Raw genomic sequence first — 22,390 nt, forward strand, 5'->3', positions numbered from 1 at the left:
AATGCTTCACCATTCCACTTTTTACCCCTTCAAAGCATGCAGCAAAATGTCACATCTGTTTACTATTGTCTGCCTTGCTTTTGAAATGATGTGTGTCTTAGGCTCAACTACATCTTAAGTCTGTACTCATTTGTGTAAAGAAAAAAAAAAAATCACCCTGGCCAGTATTCATTACCACAGGGATGTGATTTTTCCGCTAATTCGCGGAATTCCTCTTTTTTTATCTCCCCCCCAAAAAAAAAAAATTTTTTTATTTTTTTAGTAGTTCATTGTGTATGCACGTGACTCCGACAGATAACATCTTCTGCTATAACAAAGACATTTGTGGTATGCTCTAATATGAGTTACTTTTCATTTGGTCATGATACAATTGTTTGTTCATGAAATTTGAACTCTTCAACATTATTTATGTGTTAACTTAGTAACCACATTAGTTAGATATGATGATATTCTCAGTGATAGTTTTTAAAAGCAAAGGCAGTCCAATGTTTTTGAATGTGACTGATTTTGAGTTGACTAAAACTGCCATTTTATATGGGATAGTTCAATATACATTGAAAATTTATGCTGTTGTTTTGTCTATTTCTTTGTCATGTGAGTGCATTGAAAGTACTTAAAAACACGGAAAACCCATGAGCTCCGGACCTAGCTGGGTGCCGGCGGCCCCCAGACCCCCGGCTAAATTTTCAGATAATTTCACTTTGGTCAAATCACATCCCTGTTACCAGATGGATGATTATGTTAGCATAATGCCAAACGTTAGCATTTTATCAGTTCTGATTTGAAATACTACCCAAGGATGTAAAATGAAAGTAATTTGAAAGTAATGTCCTTGCGCTTTCTGTGCTCAGCTTGCTTTCTGTTAGCTTATTAAATCAATAGTAGCCTGCGTGCAAATAATATTATGAAAAAAAAATCTTATCGAGGAGCCTAAGTGCTTTTATTTATTTAGCTATCATTCTGTCATAAATGCAGGGTAGAAAATCCTTATCTGCTGTAGCGCTTTTTATACTTTGTACTGCCTTCCCACGCTGCATCTGCAGTTGATTAAATCAATGCCTCCCTCCCAGCCACTGTTAGTCACCAGACGGATGACGTCATCCTCTGAGCTTGCAACCTGGTCTCAAGGGTGAGCTCTCTTGTCCGATACCGTCCCGGGACACACCCTGCCTGCGATGCAGTGCAGTGCATGCAAAAGCAAGAGTGCTGACTCGGGGGAAGCGCCGTGAATGCCCGGCCAGAGGGTGCAAGAGCGTAAACGAGCGGGGAGAGAAAGATAACGGCGGCGGGTGGAGCTGGTGAGAGGAAATTCCTGTGCCATCTGGGATTTTTGAATGCCGAATAGTAATTTAGTTCATAAAGTAAGGTAAGGTGTTTAACTTACTGTGTATTACATCAAAGGGAGGACAAATCTAATTTGCATGCTATACAAATCAGATGGATGTCCGCTTGCCGAGGTTGTCTCGGGTCGCCGTCTGCGGCGGTACTCATGGCAACGAGCTCTCCGGGATCTACTTGGTCAGGGAGCTGCTGAGGACGGCGACGGGCGCCGAGGCAGGAAGGGACGCGCCCATGCAGGCGGTGCTTTCCAACCCGCGCGCCACCCAGCTGTGCAGCCGATACCTCGATACCGACCTGAACCGATGCTTCACCCACGCCGCCCTCAGGTAAGAGCGCCTCACTTCCTGTTGGATCGCAAGAGCTCTTCCCATCTTCTGTCCCCGATCGTCACCCTCAGCGGGCCCTTGTCCGACGAGCCCCCCTACGAGATGGTCCGAGCCCGGGAACTGGACGCCCTGCTGGGGCCCAAAGGGAGTCCACAAGCTGTGGATCTCGTCTGCGACCTCCACAACAGTACGTCCAACATGGGCCTGTGCGTCATCGCTTTCTCCGACTGTGACTGGATCTGCTTGAACATATTTCGACACCTGCAGGTATGTACCAAAAAACTGTAAATAAATCTTTTGATCCATGAAAATATTGACGCTCCGCCTTCCATGTTTTTCCCAGAGGCTGATGCCAGATATACCAGTGAGGTACATACATTTTGATGTCCCTGACAAGGAGTCATTTTCTCTCGATTCTGTGGGAAAGCATGGTTTTGGTACGTGTTGTTGTCGCAATACACCAGAAGGAGCAGCGCATTGAATTGAATTGCAGCAATAAATCATGATGCATACATTATAATATTGTATTTGATAATAAAAAAAAAAGGAGTGATAACATGATTAAACAGAATGTAAATAAATAGAGTACTATTTTCCCTTATTAAAAAAAAAAAGTTTTTGGGACAGGTGGGCTGAAATGATTCCAATGATTTCAATATGTAAAGATGATTAGAGTTATGACAAGTCGTATCTCACAGCACCGCTGTTCTTCCAGCTTTAGAAATCGGCCCTCAGCCTCACGGCGTGGTGAGGTCTAACATCTACACGACCATGAAAGACGGCCTGCAACACACGCTCGACTGGATTCGGCTCTTTAACTCGGGTACGAGAGAAAACCGCAAGCGCACGTGCGGAACGGGTCCTGTCTCACGTGCTCGTCCTTTGTGGTCCAGGTGCTGTTTTCGAGGGCGGGCCGGTGGACGTGTTCACCGTGGTGGGACACATCGACTACCCGAGAGAAAGCGGTTCTCAAAACATCACGGCGGCGATTCATCCTCAACTTCAGGTACAAAACTCTTATGAAGATAGGAAATTCCACTTCAAAACAGTTTCTCCTCGTGACAAGTATGACCTTAGTCTTGTATGATTGCAATCATACTCATAATATTGCACCCAAAAAAATATTCCAATGTAAAACTTTTTCTAAGATTTGCTTTACTCTATAAAAAAATAAAGAAGACTTGACACTTTGACAAAAATTCGACTTTATTTAAAGTTGCAATATGGAACTTTTTTCCCAAAAATAACTTTACAATAAGCTTTTTATTTGACCATTTATGACTGAAATGCCTTCTAATTAGTAGATTAACACCGTAGCTGTTCACAATGGGTACTCCTGCAAGTCTCTGGCCGATAATTTTCAGACTGGATTCGGGTTAGAATTTCCCGCGCCTTGTCTGGGGATGTGACGTAATGTGCGTGGTGTGTATGCGAAGAACCGAATGTGCAGTTTCATTTTTCGTCAGCAGGTGGCAGTAGCGATTTGAAATGGAATATTCTATGTTCAGTAGCTTTAAGGTTGCAAGACTTGTTTCTCATGTTTTATTTTTTGAAGGATGTGATTTCATTCTCCTCGATATGATTTCATTGTCAAAAAAAAATCCTAGTTTTTCTTTAAAAAAACAACCTTGTTAGGCATTTGTATTCTTGAAAAAAATAGTTTTTTCCTTTGTTTTTCTCAAAAGCACGACAATTATTGAGGGGAAAAAACATTTTGTGGTAAATAAAACCTTTTTTCTGTTTAGGGAAATCCCATTTTTTTCTCTGACAGTTACAAGTTCTAACTGTAAAAAAACAACAATAAAAACAGGTCTTTATTTCTTGAGAAAATTAATTGATATAAAAAAAAAAGATGTCTTTTGGCAGGACCGAGATTTCTGCCTGCTGCGCCCCGAGGAGCCCGTGTTCCAGACGTTTTCAGGCCAAACGCTGCACTATAAGGGCAGTGAACCTCTTCATCCTTTCTTCATCAATGAGTGTGCCTACTACGAGAAGGGCGTGGCGCTCTACCTCGCCAGGAAGAGGACCGTGACCATGCCAACGCTGCGGGTGCGCAAAGAAGGGCATCCGGCGAACTTTGTGTCGGAAAAAGAGGAGGAGGAATGAAACCAAAAAACAAGACAAACGTACGGAAAAAAGGTTTTATTTAAAAACAACACATGTACGCTTACATATCACACTAACAGCAGGTCGCACATGTATTGAACCAACATTTGTCATTAAATAGCATGTCATGGAAATCTACTGATTGAAATGTCCAAAAAGCAGAATTTCACAACAACCCGCAAATTTTGAAAATAATCTAGTAGCAGCTGTGTCGCAATATGGCCGTTAGCATACATTCATAATGCTTGAGGAGCAGGGATATCCATTAAAAAAAAAATTCCACTTCAGCAAAGTATTTGTGTGTTGTTTCAAAACAAAAACAAGAAATATGGAACTGAATAAACACAAGGAAATGAATTAAATCATAGACTAATACTGGCAAAATATTAAATAAAACAAACACGCACATTCCAAATGATAAATAAATAAATAAATTCAATAAATACCAACTTAGCTTACAAATTATTGTACAGTTTTAATTGTTTACCAAGCAGCTATGGCCACTGAAAAGAAGAAAATCAAAATTGAATGAAAAAAAAAGAAGGTAATTTCAACAAGAGAATGGCATTAATCCATCATGAACCTAAATGCAGCTATAACTTTGTTCTCAATATTGTACTTTATGGCCCAGAGAGACTTTTTTTCTCCCCAAGATACGCTTTTATTCTGGGCTGATTCAGTTGTTGGAAATATTTTAATTTTTTCTTTAAAAAATATATGACTATTATATGATTCCAACTTTTGTGTTTTATGGAAATATCAAGTTTTATCTTGAGCAAAATAATACTTAGACCTTGTAACCGTATACCCTTTTTTCCGCTCGTTAAATAAATAAAAAAAAATCTCATAACGGTGTCTTTAATCGAAATATCAATTTTTTCCTCAAATGAAATACAACTTTAAGTATTTTTCACCCCCCGATGTTTGTGCTCTTGTAACATTGTCTTTCTCAGAACATTACATATCCCCCCCCCCTTTGTGTGAAGGTACTCAAGAAACTCAAGCCTTGTAAGTTCATGCTCCTTTTTCTTCACAGTAAAATGTGAATTCTATTCTTATTTTCTAGAAATATTAACTTTTTTTCCTGAAATAAATGCAGCTGCCCCCCCCAAACAAAATTACTCTTTACATAGGAATTGTCTCAAAATATTTTTCTCACGAAAAGTCACTTTATTCTTGTAATCGTATGATTTTTCCCCCTCAAAGAAAATAGGAATAAAACAAATAAAAATAAATTTGAAAGAAAGAAAATATAAATATTCTTGAGAAATGTACTGCTTTTTTCCCCTAGTAATTCTCAAATAATTTCATCTCCTGATTTTTTTTCTTTTCTTCTTATAATAGCATTATTTTAGTAAACTATTTGGTGTATTTTTCTCCCCAATGTAGCTTTCATATTCCAAGTTATATTCACCACATAGGTAAGAGCTACCTGTTTGATAGTGACGGCCCCTTTTGTGATGTCATCAAAGTGCGTCTCAACATAGCGGCCGGAGTTGCAACCATTACACCAAGCGCTGTTAAACACCAACAATGAGGAGTGCCTTGGTTTGCACTCTCGGGAACAAGGGCGTCGTCCGGCTGGTTAGGCCACGCGGTATGCCGCCATGCGGTAGTAGTTGCGTCCGTGGCTGCGCGCCGCCCACACCAGCAGGGCGGCCGCCATCATGTGTAGAGGCGAGGACATGAGCGCCAAATAGAGGGACCAGCCCAGGGAGCCGTCCACCTTGTCGGGAAGCACAGACACCCTGTGGAGCAGGTCCGTCCCTGCCAGGTAGCAACACACCGTGGCCAACGAGCACAGACCTGAGATGTGACACATGGGGGGTACTTTATTTAATAGAAATTATTATTATTATTAATTTATAGTTTCTCCCCCCACAAAATACAACTTCAAGTACAAATGTATCTGAAAATAATACAACTGCTTTATTCCCTCCCTCCCCCATAAAAGTAATACAATTATTCTCTAAAAATTCAGACGCATTCCTCATGAAGCAATTAAAATAAGTTACCTGTTAACAGGTGAAGTACGCCAATGGCGAGCGTGGGCGTGAGGCTTTGGCAGAGGCAGGCGCAGAACCCGATCAGACCCGCCAAGACCTCCAGGCCCAAAGACACGAGTGGCAGGAGGAACTGGAATCGCCACAAGTCTACAAAAATATCAGGCAGGTTGGGATGTTTGGCAACCGGCTTATCATGATCAATTTGTGATTAATAGAAAATTTTAAGCCACGGCATTTCGGGAGGTCACTTGTTGCTAGGCAGAATTGATGTTTTCATTTTGTAACTGCCCCTGTGGCCAGTGAAGAGGAGCTTCCCGAAGTAATTCTTGCATACGTGGTGGCTGGTGGACTTACATGTGCGCAGCATGTCCTCGCCACTGTTGTGGTTTCCGGGTTCCTTGTATTTGGGTGTGAGCTGCTGCTGCACGGTGAAGCTTCTGCACGTTAACGCCATCTTGGCACCTGAGATCACCAAAATAGGAATACATGTGAGAATGGTAAGTAGCGAGATAACGGTGACTGTCAGTCAGCAAAAAAATGTTTGTATGCGAAAATGAAATGAAAATGATTGTTTACATTTTTATGAAGCAAAAACAAGGTATATATTCTAAAAGGTAAGTACATTATTTAATTATATTACATATATTTTTCCCCTCAATGTATTGGTTTTCATATGATTAATAAAAATTAAACCAATCCTTGAATATGACAGAATTTGAGCATTGTTTTTGAAGGTGAAGTAGTCCATATTTACATTTGACTATTTTAGCACGTTTTTTATTTGTGCTTTTACTTTAAATACATAATCTGAAACATATATTTCTATATATATATAAAAACAATCCATGGTGACAATATTAAAATGTTGTTGTTTTTTTAATTAAAGTTGGTAAATCTCTAAATATATAGATATATTGGTATTTCCTGGGTATTCGCTGCTTGAGTATATTTTTTCTGAAACATTTTACAAAAACGTGATTACAGAATTTGAATACATTACTAAATACTGGAGATGCATTTTAACGGTTGAAAGACACCCGAGGGCGGGTCAGTTCGCCAATCGGCCACTAGAGGTTGCTAAAGTAGCCCAAATAATCAATAACAATTTGTAAAAATGTCATTGTTCCTGTGACGTTCTATCTAATTACGAGAAAATGTTTTTTTTGTTTTGTTTGTTTTTTAGGACAATCACGCCTTAAATATATATATTTTTATGAGACCTATATTTCCAAAAATATCTGAGAGTGACAATATTTTAGAAGTAGCAAAATATTTTTTGCCGAACCAGCGTTCAAATCCCTGCAGGGGGCAGGTTCGTTCTCCCTTTGTCCGCAAGAGGTCGCCAAAGTGTCCTAAGTGACGTGAAGTCTAAAGACTACTGTAACGGGACGTTCCCTTCCTGGCCTACCCAAATGGCACCCGTGCCGCGCGCACGTACCTGGCTCCTTGTCCCAGTGCGGGGCGGCGGGCACGACCACGCAGCGCCACCACAGGCCCACGCTTCCGTTGAGTCGGAACAAAGTGTCGCTGTACGTCTTCTCGTCGAACTCTCCGTCCATGAACTCTTCGTAGAGGCCGCGCAGCTCGGACACGTTGGCCTCGCCTCGCACCGGCGGGCTGCTGTACTGGTACCAGTGCTGCGTGCCCACGCCCACGCACAGATATACTGTGGCCATGAGGCTGAGCACGCAGGAGATGACCAGCGCCGTGGCGTAGCGGTTGTCCACCATTGTTCCCACGTCACGAGTGGAGGGCGTTTGTGGGGGTGGGGGTGAGCATCACTTATGCGCGCCTGTGTCCGAACGCTCTGGCCGGGATGAGGCGCCGACGCCGCCGTGTGTCCCCGCCCAGTGGCCCACTTCCACAGATGGCGCTCGGCTTTGCGCTCGATTCGATCGGCCGCACTAATCCGTCGCCTTTCCTGTTCCGGTCGGCTCCAAAATAACGCCTCGCCGTCAAGACAGACAAATCCATTGTTGGTACAGTGGTTGATTATAATCTCTCGATTTTCTGTCAAAAAGTCATCCGATTTTTGTGATTGTGGCTCAAAGAAAGAATTTCAACCTCTTATCTTTCATCTATTTTTTTTCATCATAGATATTGTTTTTTTTCCCCCTCCAGAGCTACATATCAAGTCATGTGTTAATTTTCTTTCAAACCTGAAATTTAAATCATTTGAAAATAGCTTTCTATTAATTATAACCTATTATTCAATTTTTAAATGTTTTTTTTCTTAAAATTAAAATGATGTAAGATTTATTCGACTTAATATGTGACTAAATATGAGAATGAATGCGTCCATGTCATGTTTTTTAGCAGTGGTTTGCCCAAAAAAAAAAAAAAGACCAGCACATAAAACAATGTGAACATACTCCTTATCAAAACGCTCGCTTAAATATGATGGTTAAACAATATTTATTTACTTTGTATAGCCTTTACCTGCTAATTCTTTCATTTGCTTTTCCCATCAGCGACTTATTTCATATTTTAATAAATGTTTAAGCAAATCTATAGTTTGTATTAGCTTGGATGTAAGCCGTTAATATTGACATTTTAATTTTATTATTCAAAGCTTTTCCTCAATAGATGCAAGTAAACTTTTCTAGATGATTTTTTTTTTGCACTGATATTGCCTCTAGCACATTAGGTTTTCATAATAGCAATAAAATATATAGTTTTAGTAATATAAATGAAGGGTGGGGTTTAGCAACAGGTGGAATATTTTCCGCCACGTCATAGCTATAAATTGCAACACATGGTGAAATTCAACAAAAACTGAAAATATATGAAAAACCTGATATGCTAGGGAAAACGTCAAGACATTTTTTAAAATCAAGTTCAAAAATACGTTGAGGGACGCATAAAGCCCTCATTACAGCTTGCTTTTTTTTTTTTCTCCTTTTTCCCAGGAGAGCTCAGTATTGTTCATTCGATTTGACATCATCATTGCTCTCCTTTTTTTAAAAAACAAACAAACAAATAAATTAAAAAAATTTAATAAATGTTTTTTTTTTTTTTTCAATATATATACATATATATATACATATACACACATATATATATATATATTTTTTTTTTTGGTGTGTGTGTGTGTGTGTGTGTGTGCGTGCGTGCGTGCGAGCGTGTGTGTATTCATCAGTTCACCTAAAGCCCATTAAAAAAAATCCCATACTAATAATATAATATAATAATAAATTGCCAAATACAGAAACATCAATGTAAGTTATCACGATGTGGTGGCTCTCGCTAACAGAGACAGAATTAAGTAACCGGAATTAGGTTAAAAAATTCTATAGACCATGTTTCTATAAATTTTGATATTTGGTTTTTATTTGAGGCAGATATTTTTTCCATTAAAATGTGATTTATGAGGAGGTTAGACCATTGGTCGATAATCAGAGTTTGTTTATTTTTCCAGTTAACAAGAATTGTTTTTTTAGCGATAGTAAGGGCTACAAGTGTAGATTGAAATTGTTTATGTGGTAAGTCAGTTGTTGTTAGGTCACCTAGCAAACACAAGTTTGGAGATAAAGGTATCCTACAGTCCAAAATAGCGGAAAGTTTTTCTAAGACTTTAGTCCAGAAATACATAACCGGAGTACATAACCATAAAGCATGAACATAAGTGTCATTACAGCTCATTACAGCTTGCTGTCATCCAGTATCATACTGAACAATACAATTGATGCAATTAAGCGTACAGTAATCATTTTATTGCTATTTAGTGATGTATTAAATGCGTGGGTGTATTCATACGAACTATACAAGTTGTAATAATTGTTCTCATTGAGTGATGAATTCATATTTTTCTCTGTTGACGTCAAGAGTTGCCTTGTATGTTGAGGAGTGTTTCTCGCATTGTATGTTCATTTCATGCGGCTGTTATGAAGAAAAGCCGCGCTTGTTTTGCTTTTGTTTTTTTGTATCTGTAGGTCAAAACCCAAAAACAAACAAAATGCCTCTTCAAGTCTCTTGACAAAGGGGCCAAGCCTTTTGTTATTATTCCGCCAAACCTGATCCACTGGCATTTAAAACAACAAGTCTACACATCTATTGTATTGAGTTATTGCAGGAAATGTCACCGGGCGTGTTTTTCATATCCCACATTTAACCGGTCAGGACTTTCAAATAACCATCACACAAACTTGAGAACTCCATTTTTTTTTTATTGCGTCTCACTGCTGCATAAATAAAGTACATAAGGCATCGCATGAATCGATAAATAACCACATTGTGCGTTTTAAATAGAATATATTAAAAAGAGAATTTAATAACCATAAAAATACCTCTGAAAGTGCATATCTTGTTTGAAACCCTTTGTTAGAATTAAATAACTAAATCACGGTCAAGAAGGCGATGCGTCTTTGCATTGATGACTGCCAGCAGGGGGGGCCGATGAATCTCTTAGGGTGGGACCTCCGTCACTCATGTTGAAGAAGACATTTGGTATGGCTTTGACTTTGTGGTGCTCAGTTACCGTCCGCTGGAAATAACCAAAATGGCCGCTCCAAATACAAAAAGGCAGATTACACGTCTTCCAACTCGTATGTTAAGTGATGCCGGCGTTGGGGGCTGGTGACGCTTATTGCTGACTGGACAAGATCCACGAAAGAACCGCCAGACAGGACGCGCTGACCAGGCTGATCTTGTGGCTGGTTCCGCTCGAAACTGGAAAAACACAATCACAATTTAGTTCTCAAATGAACTCAATCCAATTCTGCTTGATTTTTGGTCCATTTAAATGTACCGATTCCTTCGACGGTGATGGAGGTTTCCTCGATGTCGAAGCCGCTGACAACCGGGGCGGCGTCAATCAGGACGGCGGAGATTGCCGTGTTGTTCGGTGCCGTGTTGGTGAACTGGAGGTCCATGTCGTTGATGACTGAGCCGGGTCTGCTCATAAAGACGACAGGATATATGCATTATTTTTATTAATTTTTTAAAGGACACAAAACAATAACATCTCGTTTTTTCTTCTTGAGAAGTGAACATGAACTAAAAAGTTGTCGCTGAACTGAAATTAAATGTGCTGAATTAATTGACAATTTTGACGCTGGAACTGAAGTTTCGGGACAAATTAGTTGCAGAATAATTGCTCCTCAGCTTCCACGCAATAACCCAGCAAAACTGACACGAGCTTGTTACCTGAATCCGATGATAATCAGGATCCTGAAGATGGTAGGAAATTCTCTTTGGAATAAAGGTTGAAGCTGCCAAAAAAAAAATAATAATAATAATTGAATGCTTTAATGCTTATTTATAACAATTCTGTTAAGAACTCTCATAAATGAGTTGATGCGTTCTCACTTTTTCTTTTTTTCTTACCTGACTTTTTATCATGGTCGATCGGAACACAAACGCGGGAGACGACTGATTTAGCAGGTCGTTTGTAAACGTGCTTTGAAGGGATCTGAAAGAAACTCGTCTGGTTATTATGGCAACGGCAGTTGCCGTCGTCGTAGTTGCGACTTGTGTTGCTCCCGGCATGGTTGCCGCGCCGTTTCCCGTGGCTGCATTTGTCGCGGCGTTTCCCGTGACTGCATTTGTCGCGGCGTTTCCCGTGACTGCATTTGTCGCGGCGTTTCCCGTGACTGCATTTGTCCCGGCGTTTCCCGTGACTGCATTTGTCGCGGCGTTTCCCGTGGCTGCATTTGTCGCGCCATTTCCCGTGGCTGCATTTGTCGCGGCGTTTCCCGTGACTGCATTTGTCGCGCCGTTTCCCGTGGCTGCATTTGTCGTCAGTGCCCCTGTTGACTCGGCCAGTATTGCGGTTGTGCGTTCCACGGTTGTTGGCAATGAAGTTGCTCTTGTTTGCGTCATTTCAGAAGGTGTTTTCGTAAATGCCTTTGTTGTTATCGGATCAGGTGTTCTTGCAGTAGTTGTTGCGACAGACGCAAACCCCGCTGTTGATGTTTCTGAAGCCGTTGTCGGAATTGGTGTGCCTTTTGTGCCTGTTGTTGTCTGTGATGGCCTCGTAGCAGGTTGTGCTGTTGCTCCAGTGGTTGGTCCTGATAGAAAAGATGTTTCTACAGCTATCCCAACTGTTGTTCCAGACTCTGCAGCTGTGGTTACTGCAGTTCTTTCAGCAGTTGCTGCCCCGGTTGCCACCCCAGGAGGTGTGAATGTTTCACTTGTTGCTGCAGATGTTGACAGTGCTGCTGTTGCTGTGGGAGCTGATGTTTCTACAGTTGTCTCAACGGTTGTTCCAGACTCTGCAGCTGTGGCTAAAGCTGTTGTTTCAGCAGTTGCTGCCCCTGTTTGGGCCCCAACAGGCGTTAATGTTTCACTTGTTGCTGCAGATGTTGTCAACGCTGCTGTTGTTGTGGGAGCTGTGGTTTCCACAGTTGCCTGACCTGTTGTCTCAGATTCTGCTATTGTGGCTACAACTGTTGTTTCATCAATTGATGCCCCAGTTGACGCTGCAGGAGATGTTTCTGTTTCACTAGTTGCTTTGGATGTCAACCCCGCTGTTGTTATTGGAGCTGATGTTTCTCTGGTTGTCTCAACGGTTGCTTCAGATTCTGCAGTTGTCGCTATAGCTGTTGTTTCAGCAGTTGCTGCCCCTGTTTGGGCCCCAACAGGCGTTAACGTTTCACTTGTTGCTGCAGATGTTGTCAACGCTGCTGTTGTTGTGGGAGCTGCGGTTTCCACAGTTGCCTGACCTGTTGTCTCAGATTCTGCTATTGTGGCTACAACTGTTGTTTCATCAATTGTTGCCCCAGTTGACGCTGTAGGAGATGTTTCTGTTGCACTAGTTGCTGTGGATATCAACCCCGCTGTTGTTATTAGAGCTGATGTTTCTCTGGTTGTCTCAACAGTTGCTTCAGATTCTGCAGTTGTCGCTACAGTTGTTGTTTCATCGATTGTTGTTGCAGTTGACACTGCAGCAGATGTTGCTATTTCACTAGTTGCTGTGGATGTCAACCCCGCTGTTGTTATTGGAGCTGATGTTTCTCTGGTTGTTTCAACGGTTGCTTCAGATTTAGCTGTTGTGGCAACAGCTGTTGTTTCATCGATTGTTGCCTCAGTTGACGCTGCTGCAGATGTTGCTGTTTCACTAGTTGCTATGGATGTCAACCCCATTGTTGTTATTGGAGCTGATGTTTCTCTGGTTGTCTCAACGGTTGCTTCAGATTCTGCAGTTGTCGCAACAGCTGTTGTATCAGCAGTTGCTGCCCCTGTTGCCGCTCCAGCAGGCGTTAATGTTTCACTCGTTGCTGCAAATGTTGTCAACGCTGCTGTTGTTGTGGGAGCTGCTGTTTCCACAGTTGCCTGACCTGTTGTCTCAGATTCTGCTATTGTGGCTACAACTGTTGTTTCATCAATTGTTGCCCCAGTTGACGCTGCAGGAGATGTTTCTGTTGCACTAGTTGCTGTGGATATCAACCCCGCTGTTGTTATTAGAGCTGATGTTTCTCTGGTTGTCTCAGCAGTTGCTTCAGATTCTGCAGTTGTGGCTACGGTTGTTTCATCGATTGTTGCTGCAGTTGACACTGTAGCAGATGTTGCTATTTCACTAGTTGCTGTGGATGTCAACCCCGCTGTTGTTATTGTAGCTGATGTTTCTCTGGTTGTCTCAACGGTTGCTTCAGATTCTGCAGTTGTCGCTACAGTTGTTGTTTCATCGATTGTTGTTGCAGTTGACACTGCAGCAGATGCTGCTATTTCACTAGTTGCTGTGGATGTCAACCCCGCTGTTGTTATTGGAGCTGATGTTTCTCTGGTTGTCTCAACGGTTGCTTCAGATTTAGCTGTTGTGGCAACAGCTGTTGTTTCATCGATTGTTGCCTCAGTTGACGCTGCTGCAGATGTTGCTGTTTCACTAGTTGCTATGGATGTCAACCCCGCTGTTGTTATTGTAGCTGATGTTTCTCTGGTTGTCTCAACGGTTGCTTCAGATTCTGCAGTTGTCGCTACAGTTGTTGTTTCATCGATTGTTGTTGCAGTTGACACTGCAGCAGATGTTGCTATTTCACTAGTTGCTGTGGATGTCAACCCCGCTGTTGTTATTGGAGCTGATGTTTCTCTGGTTGTCTCAACAGTTGCTTCAGATTCTGCAGTTGTCGCTACAGTTGTTGTTTCATCGATTGTTGTTGCAGTTGACACTGCAGCAGATGTTGCTATTTCACTAGTTGCTGTGGATGTCAACCCCGCTGTTGTTATTGGAGCTGATGTTTCTCTGGTTGTCTCAACGGTTGCTTCAGATTTAGCTGTTGTGGCAACAGCTGTTGTTTCATCGATTGTTGCCTCAGTTGACGCTGCTGCAGATGTTGCTGTTTCACTAGTTGCTATGGATGTCAACCCCATTGTTGTTATTGGAGCTGATGTTTCTCTGGTTGTCTCAACGGTTGCTTCAGATTCTGCAGTTGTCGCTATAGCTGTTGTTTCAGCAGTTGCTGCCCCTGTTTGGGCCCCAACAGGCGTTAACGTTTCACTTGTTGCTGCAGATGTTGTCAACGCTGCTGTTGTTGTGGGAGCTGCGGTTTCCACAGTTGCCTGACCTGTTGTCTCAGATTCTGCTATTGTGGCTACAACTGTTGTTTCATCAATTGTTGCCCCAGTTGACGCTGTAGGAGATGTTTCTGTTGCACTAGTTGCTGTGGATATCAACCCCGCTGTTGTTATTAGAGCTGATGTTTCTCTGGTTGTCTCAACAGTTGCTTCAGATTCTGCAGTTGTCGCTACAGTTGTTGTTTCATCGATTGTTGTTGCAGTTGACACTGCAGCAGATGTTGCTATTTCACTAGTTGCTGTGGATGTCAACCCCGCTGTTGTTATTGGAGCTGATGTTTCTCTGGTTGTTTCAACGGTTGCTTCAGATTTAGCTGTTGTGGCAACAGCTGTTGTTTCATCGATTGTTGCCTCAGTTGACGCTGCTGCAGATGTTGCTGTTTCACTAGTTGCTATGGATGTCAACCCCATTGTTGTTATTGGAGCTGATGTTTCTCTGGTTGTCTCAACGGTTGCTTCAGATTCTGCAGTTGTCGCAACAGCTGTTGTATCAGCAGTTGCTGCCCCTGTTGCCGCTCCAGCAGGCGTTAATGTTTCACTCGTTGCTGCAAATGTTGTCAACGCTGCTGTTGTTGTGGGAGCTGCTGTTTCCACAGTTGCCTGACCTGTTGTCTCAGATTCTGCTATTGTGGCTACAACTGTTGTTTCATCAATTGTTGCCCCAGTTGACGCTGCAGGAGATGTTTCTGTTGCACTAGTTGCTGTGGATATCAACCCCGCTGTTGTTATTAGAGCTGATGTTTCTCTGGTTGTCTCAGCAGTTGCTTCAGATTCTGCAGTTGTGGCTACGGTTGTTTCATCGATTGTTGCTGCAGTTGACACTGTAGCAGATGTTGCTATTTCACTAGTTGCTGTGGATGTCAACCCCGCTGTTGTTATTGTAGCTGATGTTTCTCTGGTTGTCTCAACGGTTGCTTCAGATTCTGCAGTTGTCGCTACAGTTGTTGTTTCATCGATTGTTGTTGCAGTTGACACTGCAGCAGATGCTGCTATTTCACTAGTTGCTGTGGATGTCAACCCCGCTGTTGTTATTGGAGCTGATGTTTCTCTGGTTGTCTCAACGGTTGCTTCAGATTTAGCTGTTGTGGCAACAGCAGTTGTTTCATCGATTGTTGCCTCAGTTGACGCTGCTGCAGATGTTGCTGTTTCACTAGTTGCTATGGATGTCAACCCCATTGTTGTTATTGGAGCTGATGTTTCTCTGGTTGTCTCAACGGTTGCTTCAGATTCTGCAGTTGTCGCAACAGCTGTTGTATCAGCAGTTGCTGCCCCTGTTGCCGCTCCAGCAGGCGTTAATGTTTCACTCGTTGCTGCAAATGTTGTCAACGCTGCTGTTGTTGTGGGAGCTGCTGTTTCCACAGTTGCCTGACCTGTTGTCTCAGATTCTGCTATTGTGGCTACAACTGTTGTTTCATCAATTGTTGCCCCAGTTGACGCTGCAGGAGATGTTTCTGTTGCACTAGTTGCTGTGGATATCAACCCCGCTGTTGTTATTAGAGCTGATGTTTCTCTGGTTGTCTCAGCAGTTGCTTCAGATTCTGCAGTTGTGGCTACGGTTGTTTCATCGATTGTTGCTGCAGTTGACACTGTAGCAGATGTTGCTATTTCACTAGTTGCTGTGGATGTCAACCCCGCTGTTGTTATTGTAGCTGATGTTTCTCTGGTTGTCTCAACGGTTGCTTCAGATTCTGCAGTTGTCGCTACAGTTGTTGTTTCATCGATTGTTGTTGCAGTTGACACTGCAGCAGATGTTGCTATTTCACTAGTTGCTGTGGATGTCAACCCCGCTGTTGTTATTGGAGCTGATGTTTCTCTGGTTGTCTCAACAGTTGCTTCAGATTCTGCAGTTGTCGCTACAGTTGTTGTTTCATCGATTGTTGTTGCAGTTGACACTGCAGCAGATGTTGCTATTTCACTAGTTGCTGTGGATGTCAACCCCGCTGTTGTTATTGGAGCTGATGTTTCTCTGGTTGTCTCAACGGTTGCTTCAGATTTAGCTGTTGTGGCAACAGCTGTTGTTTCATCGATTGTTGCCTCAGTTGACGCTGCTGCAGATGTTGCTGTTTCACTAGTTGCTATGGATGTCAACCCCATTGTTGTTATTGGAGCTGATGTTTCTCTGGTTGTCTCAACGGTTGCTTCAGATTCTGCAGTTGTCGCAACAGCTGTTGTATCAGCAGTTGCTGCCCCTGTTGCCGCTCCAGCAGGCGTTAATGTTTCACTCGTTGCTGCAAATGTTGTCAACGCTGCTGTTGTTGTGGGAGCTGCTGTTTCCACAGTTGCCTGACCTGTTGTCTCAGATTCTGCTATTGTGGCTACAACTGTTGTTTCATCAATTGTTGCCCCAGTTGACGCTGCAGGAGATGTTTCTGTTGCACTGGTTGCTGTGGATATCAACCCCGCTGTTGTTATTAGAGCTGATGTTTCTCTGGTTGTCTCAGCAGTTGTTTCAGATTCTGCAGTTGTGGCTACGGTTGTTTCATCGATTGTTGCTGCAGTTGACACTGTAGCAGATGTTGCTATTTCACTAGTTGCTGTGGATGTCAACCCCGCTGTTGTTATTGTAGCTGATGTTTCTCTGGTTGTCTCAACGGTTGCTTCAGATTCTGCAGTTGTGGCTACAGCTGTTGTTTCATCGATTGTTGCCTCAGTTGACGCTGCAGCAGATGTTGCTATTTCCCTAGTTGCTGTGGATGTCAACCCCACTGTTGTTATTGTAGCTGATGTTTCTCTGGTTGTCTCAACGGTTGCTTCAGATTCTGCAGTTGTCGCTACAGATGTTGTTTCAGCAGTTGCTGCCCCTGTTGCCGCTCCAGCAGGCGTTAATGTTTCACTCGTTGCTGCAAATGTTGTCAACGCTGGTGTTGTTGTGGGAGCTGCTGTTTCCACAGTTGCCTGACTTGTTGTCTCAGATTCTGCTGTTGTGGCTACGGTTGTTTCATCGATTGTTGCTGCAGTTGACACTGCAGCAGATGTTGCTATTTCACTAGTTGCTGTGGATGTCAACCCCGCTGTTGTTATTGGAGCTGATGTTTCTCTGGTTGTCTCAACGGTTGCTTCAGATTCTGCAGTTGTGGCTACAGCTGTTGTTTCATCGATTGTTGCTGCAGTTGACACTGCAGCAGATGTTGCTATTTCACTAGTTGCTGTGGATGTCAACCCGGCTGTTGTTATTGGAGCTGATGTTTCTCTGGATGTCTCAACGGTTGCTTCAGATTCTGCAGTTGTCGCTATAGCTGTTGTATCAGCAGTTGCTGCCCCTGTTGCCGCTCCAGTGGGTGTTAATGTTTCACTTGTTGCTGCAAATGTTGTCAACGCTGCTGTTGTTGTGGGAGCTGCTGTTTCCACAGTTGCCTGACCTGTTGTCTCAGATTCTGCTATTGTGGCTACAACTGTTGTTTCATCGATTGTTGCCTCAGTTGACGCTGCTGCAGATGTTGCTGTTTCACTAGTTGCTATGGATGTCAACCCCACTGTTGTTATTGGAGCTGATGTTTCTCTGGTTGTCTCAACGGTTGCTTCAGATTCTGCAGTTGTCGCTACAGCTGTTGTTTCAGCAGTTGCTGCCCCTGTTGCCGCTCCAGTGGGCGTTAATGTTTCACTCGTTGCTTTAAATGTTGTCAACCCCGCTGTTGTTATTAGAGCTGATGTTTCTCTGGTTGTCTCAACAGTTGCTTCAGATTCTGCAGTTGTGGCTACAGCTGTTGTTTCATCGATTGTTGCCTCAGTTGACGCTGCTGCAGATGTTGCTATTTCACTAGTTGCTGTGGATGTCAACCCCACTGTTGTTATTGGAGCTGATGTTTCTCTGGTTGTCTCAACGGTTGCTTCAGATTCTGCAGTTGTCGCTACAGCTGTTGTTTCAGCAGTTGCTGCCCCTGTTGCCGCTCCAGTGGGCGTTAATGTTTCACTCGTTGCTTTAAATGTTGTCAACCCCGCTGTTGTTATTAGAGCTGATGTTTCTCTGGTTGTCTCAACAGTTGCTTCAGATTCTGCAGTTGTGGCTACAGCTGTTGTTTCATCGATTGTTGCCTCAGTTGACGCTGCTGCAGATGTTGCTGTTTCACTACTTGCTATGGATGTCAACCCCACTGTTGTTATTGGAGATGATGTTTCTCTGGTTGTCTCAACGGTTGCTTCAGATTCTGCAGTTGTCGCTACAGATGTTGTTTCAGCAGTTGCTGCCCCTGTTGCCGCTCCAGAGGGCGTTAATGTTTCACTCGTTGCTGCAAATGTTGTCAACGCTGCTGTTGTTGTGGGAGCTGCTGTTTCCACAGTTGCCTGACCTGTTGTCTCAGATTCTGCTGTTGTGGCTACAGCTGTTGTTTCATCGATTGTTGCCTCAGTTGACGCTGCTGCAGATGTTACTCTTTCACTAGTTGCCCTGGATGTGAACCCCGCTGTTGTTATTGGAGCTGATGTTTCTCTGGTTGTCTCAACGGTTGCTTCAGATTCTGCAGTTGTGGCTACAGCTGTTGTTTCAGCAGTTGCTTCGCCTGTTGCGGCCCCAGCATGCGTTAATGTTTCACTCGCTGCTGCAGATGTTGTCAATGCTGCTGTTGTTGTAGGAGTGTTTGTTGCCACAGTTCCGGATTCAGCTGATGTCGTAACTGGCATAGTTGCCTCTGTTGTTGTCATACCAGAGGTTGCCATTGCAGCAGACTGTGTTGACGCATCAGTGGGTGTTGACTCAACATTGATGGAGCTGGTTTCGATATCAAAGCCACTGACGACTGAAGCCGCATCAGACAAGACGTTTGCAATTTGGGTGTTGCTTGGAGTAGATGTGGCTGTGAACTCTGCATTCATGATATTGACGACTGAGCCACTCCTGCAGAAGAAATCCCGCAAAACAATTGTTAACTGAAAATACCATGATTCAATTAATCTGTTGGGCAAATTAACAACAGAAAAGTACCGGAACGTGATGATGATCAGGATCAAGAAGGAAGAAGGAAATGCTGTAGAAAATCTGGGCGTAAGCTGTGAGAAGAAGCAAAACAATGAGGTTAAGCTTAGTTGATTGTCACTGTAGTTTGATTACATTTTGTTACATACATTTCCTAGCATTACTTACTTGTTCCTTGATCATGGCTGCTCTTTTTTGGAAATCCTGAGAGGTTTTGTCCTGCAAAGCAGCTGTAAATGTGCTTTGAAGAGATCTGAAAGTAACTTGTTTGGTTACTCTGGCAATAGAATTTGTTGTGGCAACTGTTGTTGTTTCTGCTGTTGTTACAGCAAAGCTTGTTGTGTCTCCAGATGTTATGGCTGCAGCTGTGGTTGAGTCTGTTGTTTTGGCAATTTTTGTTGTTTCGGCAATTGTAATCTCAGCTGTTGTTTTCTCTGCCATTGCTTTTGCAGTGCTTGTTTCCGCGAAACTTGAGTTAGAGTCTGCAACTTTTGTTGTTTCTGATGTTGTTGTAGCAACGCTTGTTGCTTCCGCAGATGTTGTGACTGCCGTTGTGGTAGACTCTGTTGTCGTGGCAGCAGTAATTGTTTCTGCCATTGTAGCAACGCTTGTTGTATCCGTAGCTGTTGTGACTGCCGACGTTGTAAAGTCTGTTGTTCTGGCAGCAGTTGTTGTTTCGGTAGGTGCCATCACTATTGTTGTTGTGGCAACAGTTGTTATTTCTGGAGGGGTTGTCACTGCTGTGGTTGTGGGAGTGGTTGTTATTTCAGCAGTTGATGTCACTGCTGTTGTGGCAAGTGTTGTATCTGTCGTTGTTGTAGCAGCACTTAGTATTTCTGCAGGTGTTGTGACAGCCGTTGTCGTAGAGTCTGTTGTGGCAATTCTTGTTTCGGCAGGTGTCTTCGCTGCTGTTGTTGTGGCAACTTTTGTTGTTTCAGCAGGTGTTGTCACTGCTGTTGTTGTAGCAGCACTTGTTGTTTCTGCAGATGTTGTGACTGCTGTTATGGTAGAGTCTGTTGTTTTTTCTGCCGTTGTAGCAATGCTTGTTGTTTCCGCCGGTGTTGTGACTGCCGTTGTTGTAGTGTCTAATGTTGTGGCAATTGTTGATGCTTCTGCTGTTTTTGTAGCAACTGTTGTTGTTTCAGCACGTGTTATCACTGCTGTTGTTGTGGCAACTGTTGTTTCTGCTGTGGTTGTGGCGGTGGTTGTTGTTTCTGCAGATATTGTGACTGCCATTGTAGTAGATTCTGTTGTGGCAACTGTTGTCGTTTCGGAAGGTGTAATCACTGGTGTTGTTGTGGCAACTGTTGTTGTTTCGCCAGGTGTTGTAGTAGCGCTTGTTGTTTCCACAGATGTTGTGACTGCTGTTGTAGTGGAGTCTGTTGTTGTAGCAACTTTTGTTGTTTCCGCAGGTGTTGTGACTGCCGTTGTTGTAGAGTCTGTTGTTGTGGCAACTGTTGTTTCAGCAGGTGTAATCTCAGCTGTTGTTGTTTCAGCAGGTGTTGTCATTGCTGTTGTTGTGGCAACTGTTGTTGTTTCGGCAGGTGTTATCATTGCTGTTGTTGTGGCAACTGTTTTTTCTGGTGGTGTTGTTTCTGCTTTGGTTGTGGCGGTGGTTGTTGTTTCTGCAGATATGGTGACTGCCATTGTAGTAGATTCTGTTGTGGCAACTGTTGTCGTTTCGGAAGGTGTCGTCACTGCTGTTGTTGTGGCAACTATTATTGTTTCTGCAGGTGTTGTCACTGCTGTTGTAGCAAAACTTGTTGTTTCCGTAGGTGTTGTGACTGCCGATGTTGTAGAGTCTGTTGTTGTGGCAACTTTTGTTGTTTCTGCAGATATTGTGACTGCCATTGTAGTAGATTCTGTTGTGGCAACTGTTGTCATTTCGGAAGGTGTCGTCACTGCTGTTGTTGTGGCAACTATTGTTGTTTCTGCTGTTGTAGCATCGCTTGTTGTTTCAGCAGGTTTTGTGACTGCTGTTGTGGTGGAGTCTGTTGTTGTGGCAACGTTTGTAGTTTCAGCAGGTGTTGTCAATACTATGGTTGTGGCAACTGTTGTTGTTTCCGCAGGTGTTGTGACTGCCGATGTTGTAGAGTCTGTTGTTGTGGCAACTGTTGTTGTTTCTGCTGTTGTAACATCGCTTGTTGTTTCAGCAGGTGTTGTCACCACTGTTGTTGTGGTAACTGTTGTTGTTTCTGCTATTGTTGTAGCAGCACTTGTTGTTTCAGCAGGTGTTGTGACTGTTGTTGTGGTGGAGTCTGTTGTTGTGGCAACGTTTGTTGTTTCGGAAGGTGTCGTCACTGCTGTTGTTGTGGCAACTGTTGTTGTTTCTGCTGTTGTAGCATCGCTTGTTGTTTCAGCAGGTGTTGTCACCACTGTTGTTGTGGTAACTGTTGTTGTTTCTGCTATTGTTGTAGCAGCACTTGTTGTTTCAGCAGGTGTTGTGACTGTTGTTGTGGTGGAGTCTGTTGTTGTGGCAACGTTTGTTGTTTCAGCAGGTGTTGTCAATACTATGGTTGTGGCAACTGTTGTTGTTTCCGCAGGTGTTGTGACTGCCGATGTCGTAGAGTCTGTTGTTGTGGCAACTGTTGTTGTTTCTGCTGTTGTAGCATCGCTTGTTGTTTCAGCAGGTGTTGTCAATACTATGGTTGTGGCAACTGTTGTTGTTTCCGCAGGTGTTGTGACTGCTGATGTTGTAGAGTCTGTTGTTGTGGCACCTGTTGTTGTTTCTGCTGTTGTAGCATCGCTTGTTGTTTCAGCAGGTGTTGTGACTGCTGTTGTGGTGGAGTCTGTTTTTGTGGCAACGTTTGTTGTTTCAGCAGGTGTTTTCAATACTATGGTTGTGGCAACTGTTGTTGTTTCCGCAGGTGTTGTGACTGCCGATGTTGTAGAGTCTGTTGTTGTGGCAACTGTTGTTGTTTCTGCTGTTGTAACATCGCTTGTTGTTTCAGCAGGTGTTGTCACCACTGTTGTTGTGGTAACTGTTGTTGTTTCTGCTATTGTTGTAGCAGCACTTGTTGTTTCAGCAGGTGTTGTGACTGTTGTTGTGGTGGAGTCTGTTGTTGTGGCAACGTTTGTTGTTTCAGCAGGTGTTGTCAATACTGTGGTTGTGGCAACTGTTGTTGTTTCCGCATGTGTTGTGACTGCCGATGTTGTAGAGTCTGTTGTTGTGGCAACTGTTGTTGTTTCTG

General features: G+C 43.1%; 3 protein-coding genes and 1 long non-coding RNA gene across 5 annotated transcripts; 1 reads left to right on the forward strand and 3 right to left on the reverse strand.

Moving 5' to 3' along the window:
* Positions 1 to 107: 107 nt before the first annotated feature.
* Positions 108 to 3,801, forward strand: LOC144035023 (N-acyl-aromatic-L-amino acid amidohydrolase (carboxylate-forming) B-like). Of its 2 annotated transcripts, none has more exons than XM_077544322.1 (7): positions 108 to 1,366; positions 1,438 to 1,667; positions 1,739 to 1,934; positions 2,011 to 2,104; positions 2,383 to 2,490; positions 2,561 to 2,673; positions 3,534 to 3,801. In XM_077544322.1, the coding sequence occupies exons 2-7, from the start codon at positions 1,438 to 1,440 to the stop codon at positions 3,771 to 3,773; spliced, it is 981 nt and encodes a 326-aa protein (XP_077400448.1). In that variant the 5' UTR covers positions 108 to 1,366; the 3' UTR covers positions 3,774 to 3,801. The 2 variants fall into 2 exon arrangements, with proteins under 2 accessions (XP_077400448.1, XP_077400447.1); XM_077544321.1 differs by having other exon boundaries at positions 108 to 1,361.
* LOC144035028 (claudin domain-containing protein 1-like) lies at positions 3,795 to 7,695 on the reverse strand. Its single transcript, XM_077544327.1, has 4 exons — positions 7,218 to 7,695; positions 6,134 to 6,241; positions 5,789 to 5,926; positions 3,795 to 5,579 (listed from the first exon to the last, which is right to left on the reverse strand). The coding sequence occupies exons 1-4, from the start codon at positions 7,507 to 7,509 to the stop codon at positions 5,359 to 5,361; spliced, it is 759 nt and encodes a 252-aa protein (XP_077400453.1). The 5' UTR covers positions 7,510 to 7,695; the 3' UTR covers positions 3,795 to 5,358.
* Positions 7,696 to 9,924: 2,229 nt separating this feature from the next.
* On the reverse strand, positions 9,925 to 13,719 carry LOC144035013 (uncharacterized). Its single transcript, XM_077544305.1, has 4 exons — positions 11,105 to 13,719; positions 10,925 to 10,989; positions 10,527 to 10,672; positions 9,925 to 10,447 (listed from the first exon to the last, which is right to left on the reverse strand). Exons 1-4 carry the CDS (start codon positions 12,860 to 12,862, stop codon positions 10,362 to 10,364), a joined length of 2,055 nt encoding a protein of 684 aa, XP_077400431.1. The 5' UTR covers positions 12,863 to 13,719; the 3' UTR covers positions 9,925 to 10,361.
* Positions 13,720 to 18,906: 5,187 nt separating this feature from the next.
* On the reverse strand, positions 18,907 to 20,676 carry LOC144035032 (uncharacterized). Its single transcript, XR_013288349.1, has 3 exons — positions 19,368 to 20,676; positions 19,209 to 19,273; positions 18,907 to 19,121 (listed from the first exon to the last, which is right to left on the reverse strand). It is a non-coding gene; the product is annotated as an uncharacterized LOC144035032 (long non-coding RNA).
* Between the last annotated feature and the right edge of the window lie 1,714 nt (positions 20,677 to 22,390).

This window comes from Vanacampus margaritifer, chromosome 15 (assembly GCF_051991255.1).
Source record: "Vanacampus margaritifer isolate UIUO_Vmar chromosome 15, RoL_Vmar_1.0, whole genome shotgun sequence".
Taxonomy (NCBI): Eukaryota; Metazoa; Chordata; class Actinopteri; order Syngnathiformes; family Syngnathidae; genus Vanacampus; species Vanacampus margaritifer.

Coding starts and splice junctions, on each gene's coding strand:
- LOC144035023 (XM_077544321.1), top strand. CDS start 1,335: ATGCCGAATAGTAATTTAGTTCATAAA. Junction 1,668..1,738: donor TTCACCCACGCCGCCCTCAG/GTAAGAGCGCCT, acceptor CGTCACCCTCAG/CGGGCCCTTGTCCGACGAGC. Junction 2,491..2,560: donor GATTCGGCTCTTTAACTCGG/GTACGAGAGAAA, acceptor TTTGTGGTCCAG/GTGCTGTTTTCGAGGGCGGG.
- LOC144035028 (XM_077544327.1), bottom strand. CDS start 7,509: ATGGTGGACAACCGCTACGCCACGGCGCTGGTCATCTCCTGCGTGCTC. Junction 6,242..7,217: donor GCACTGGGACAAGGAGCCAG/GTACGTGCGCGC, acceptor TGGTGATCTCAG/GTGCCAAGATGGCGTTAACG. Junction 5,927..6,133: donor CGAGGACATGCTGCGCACAT/GTAAGTCCACCA, acceptor ATATTTTTGTAG/ACTTGTGGCGATTCCAGTTC.
- LOC144035013 (XM_077544305.1), bottom strand. CDS start 12,862: ATGGGGTTGACATCCATAGCAACTAGTGAAACAGCAACATCTGCAGCA. Junction 10,990..11,104: donor CGACCATGATAAAAAGTCAG/GTAAGAAAAAAA, acceptor TTTTTTTGGCAG/CTTCAACCTTTATTCCAAAG. Junction 10,448..10,526: donor CATCACCGTCGAAGGAATCG/GTACATTTAAAT, acceptor GTGTTTTTCCAG/TTTCGAGCGGAACCAGCCAC.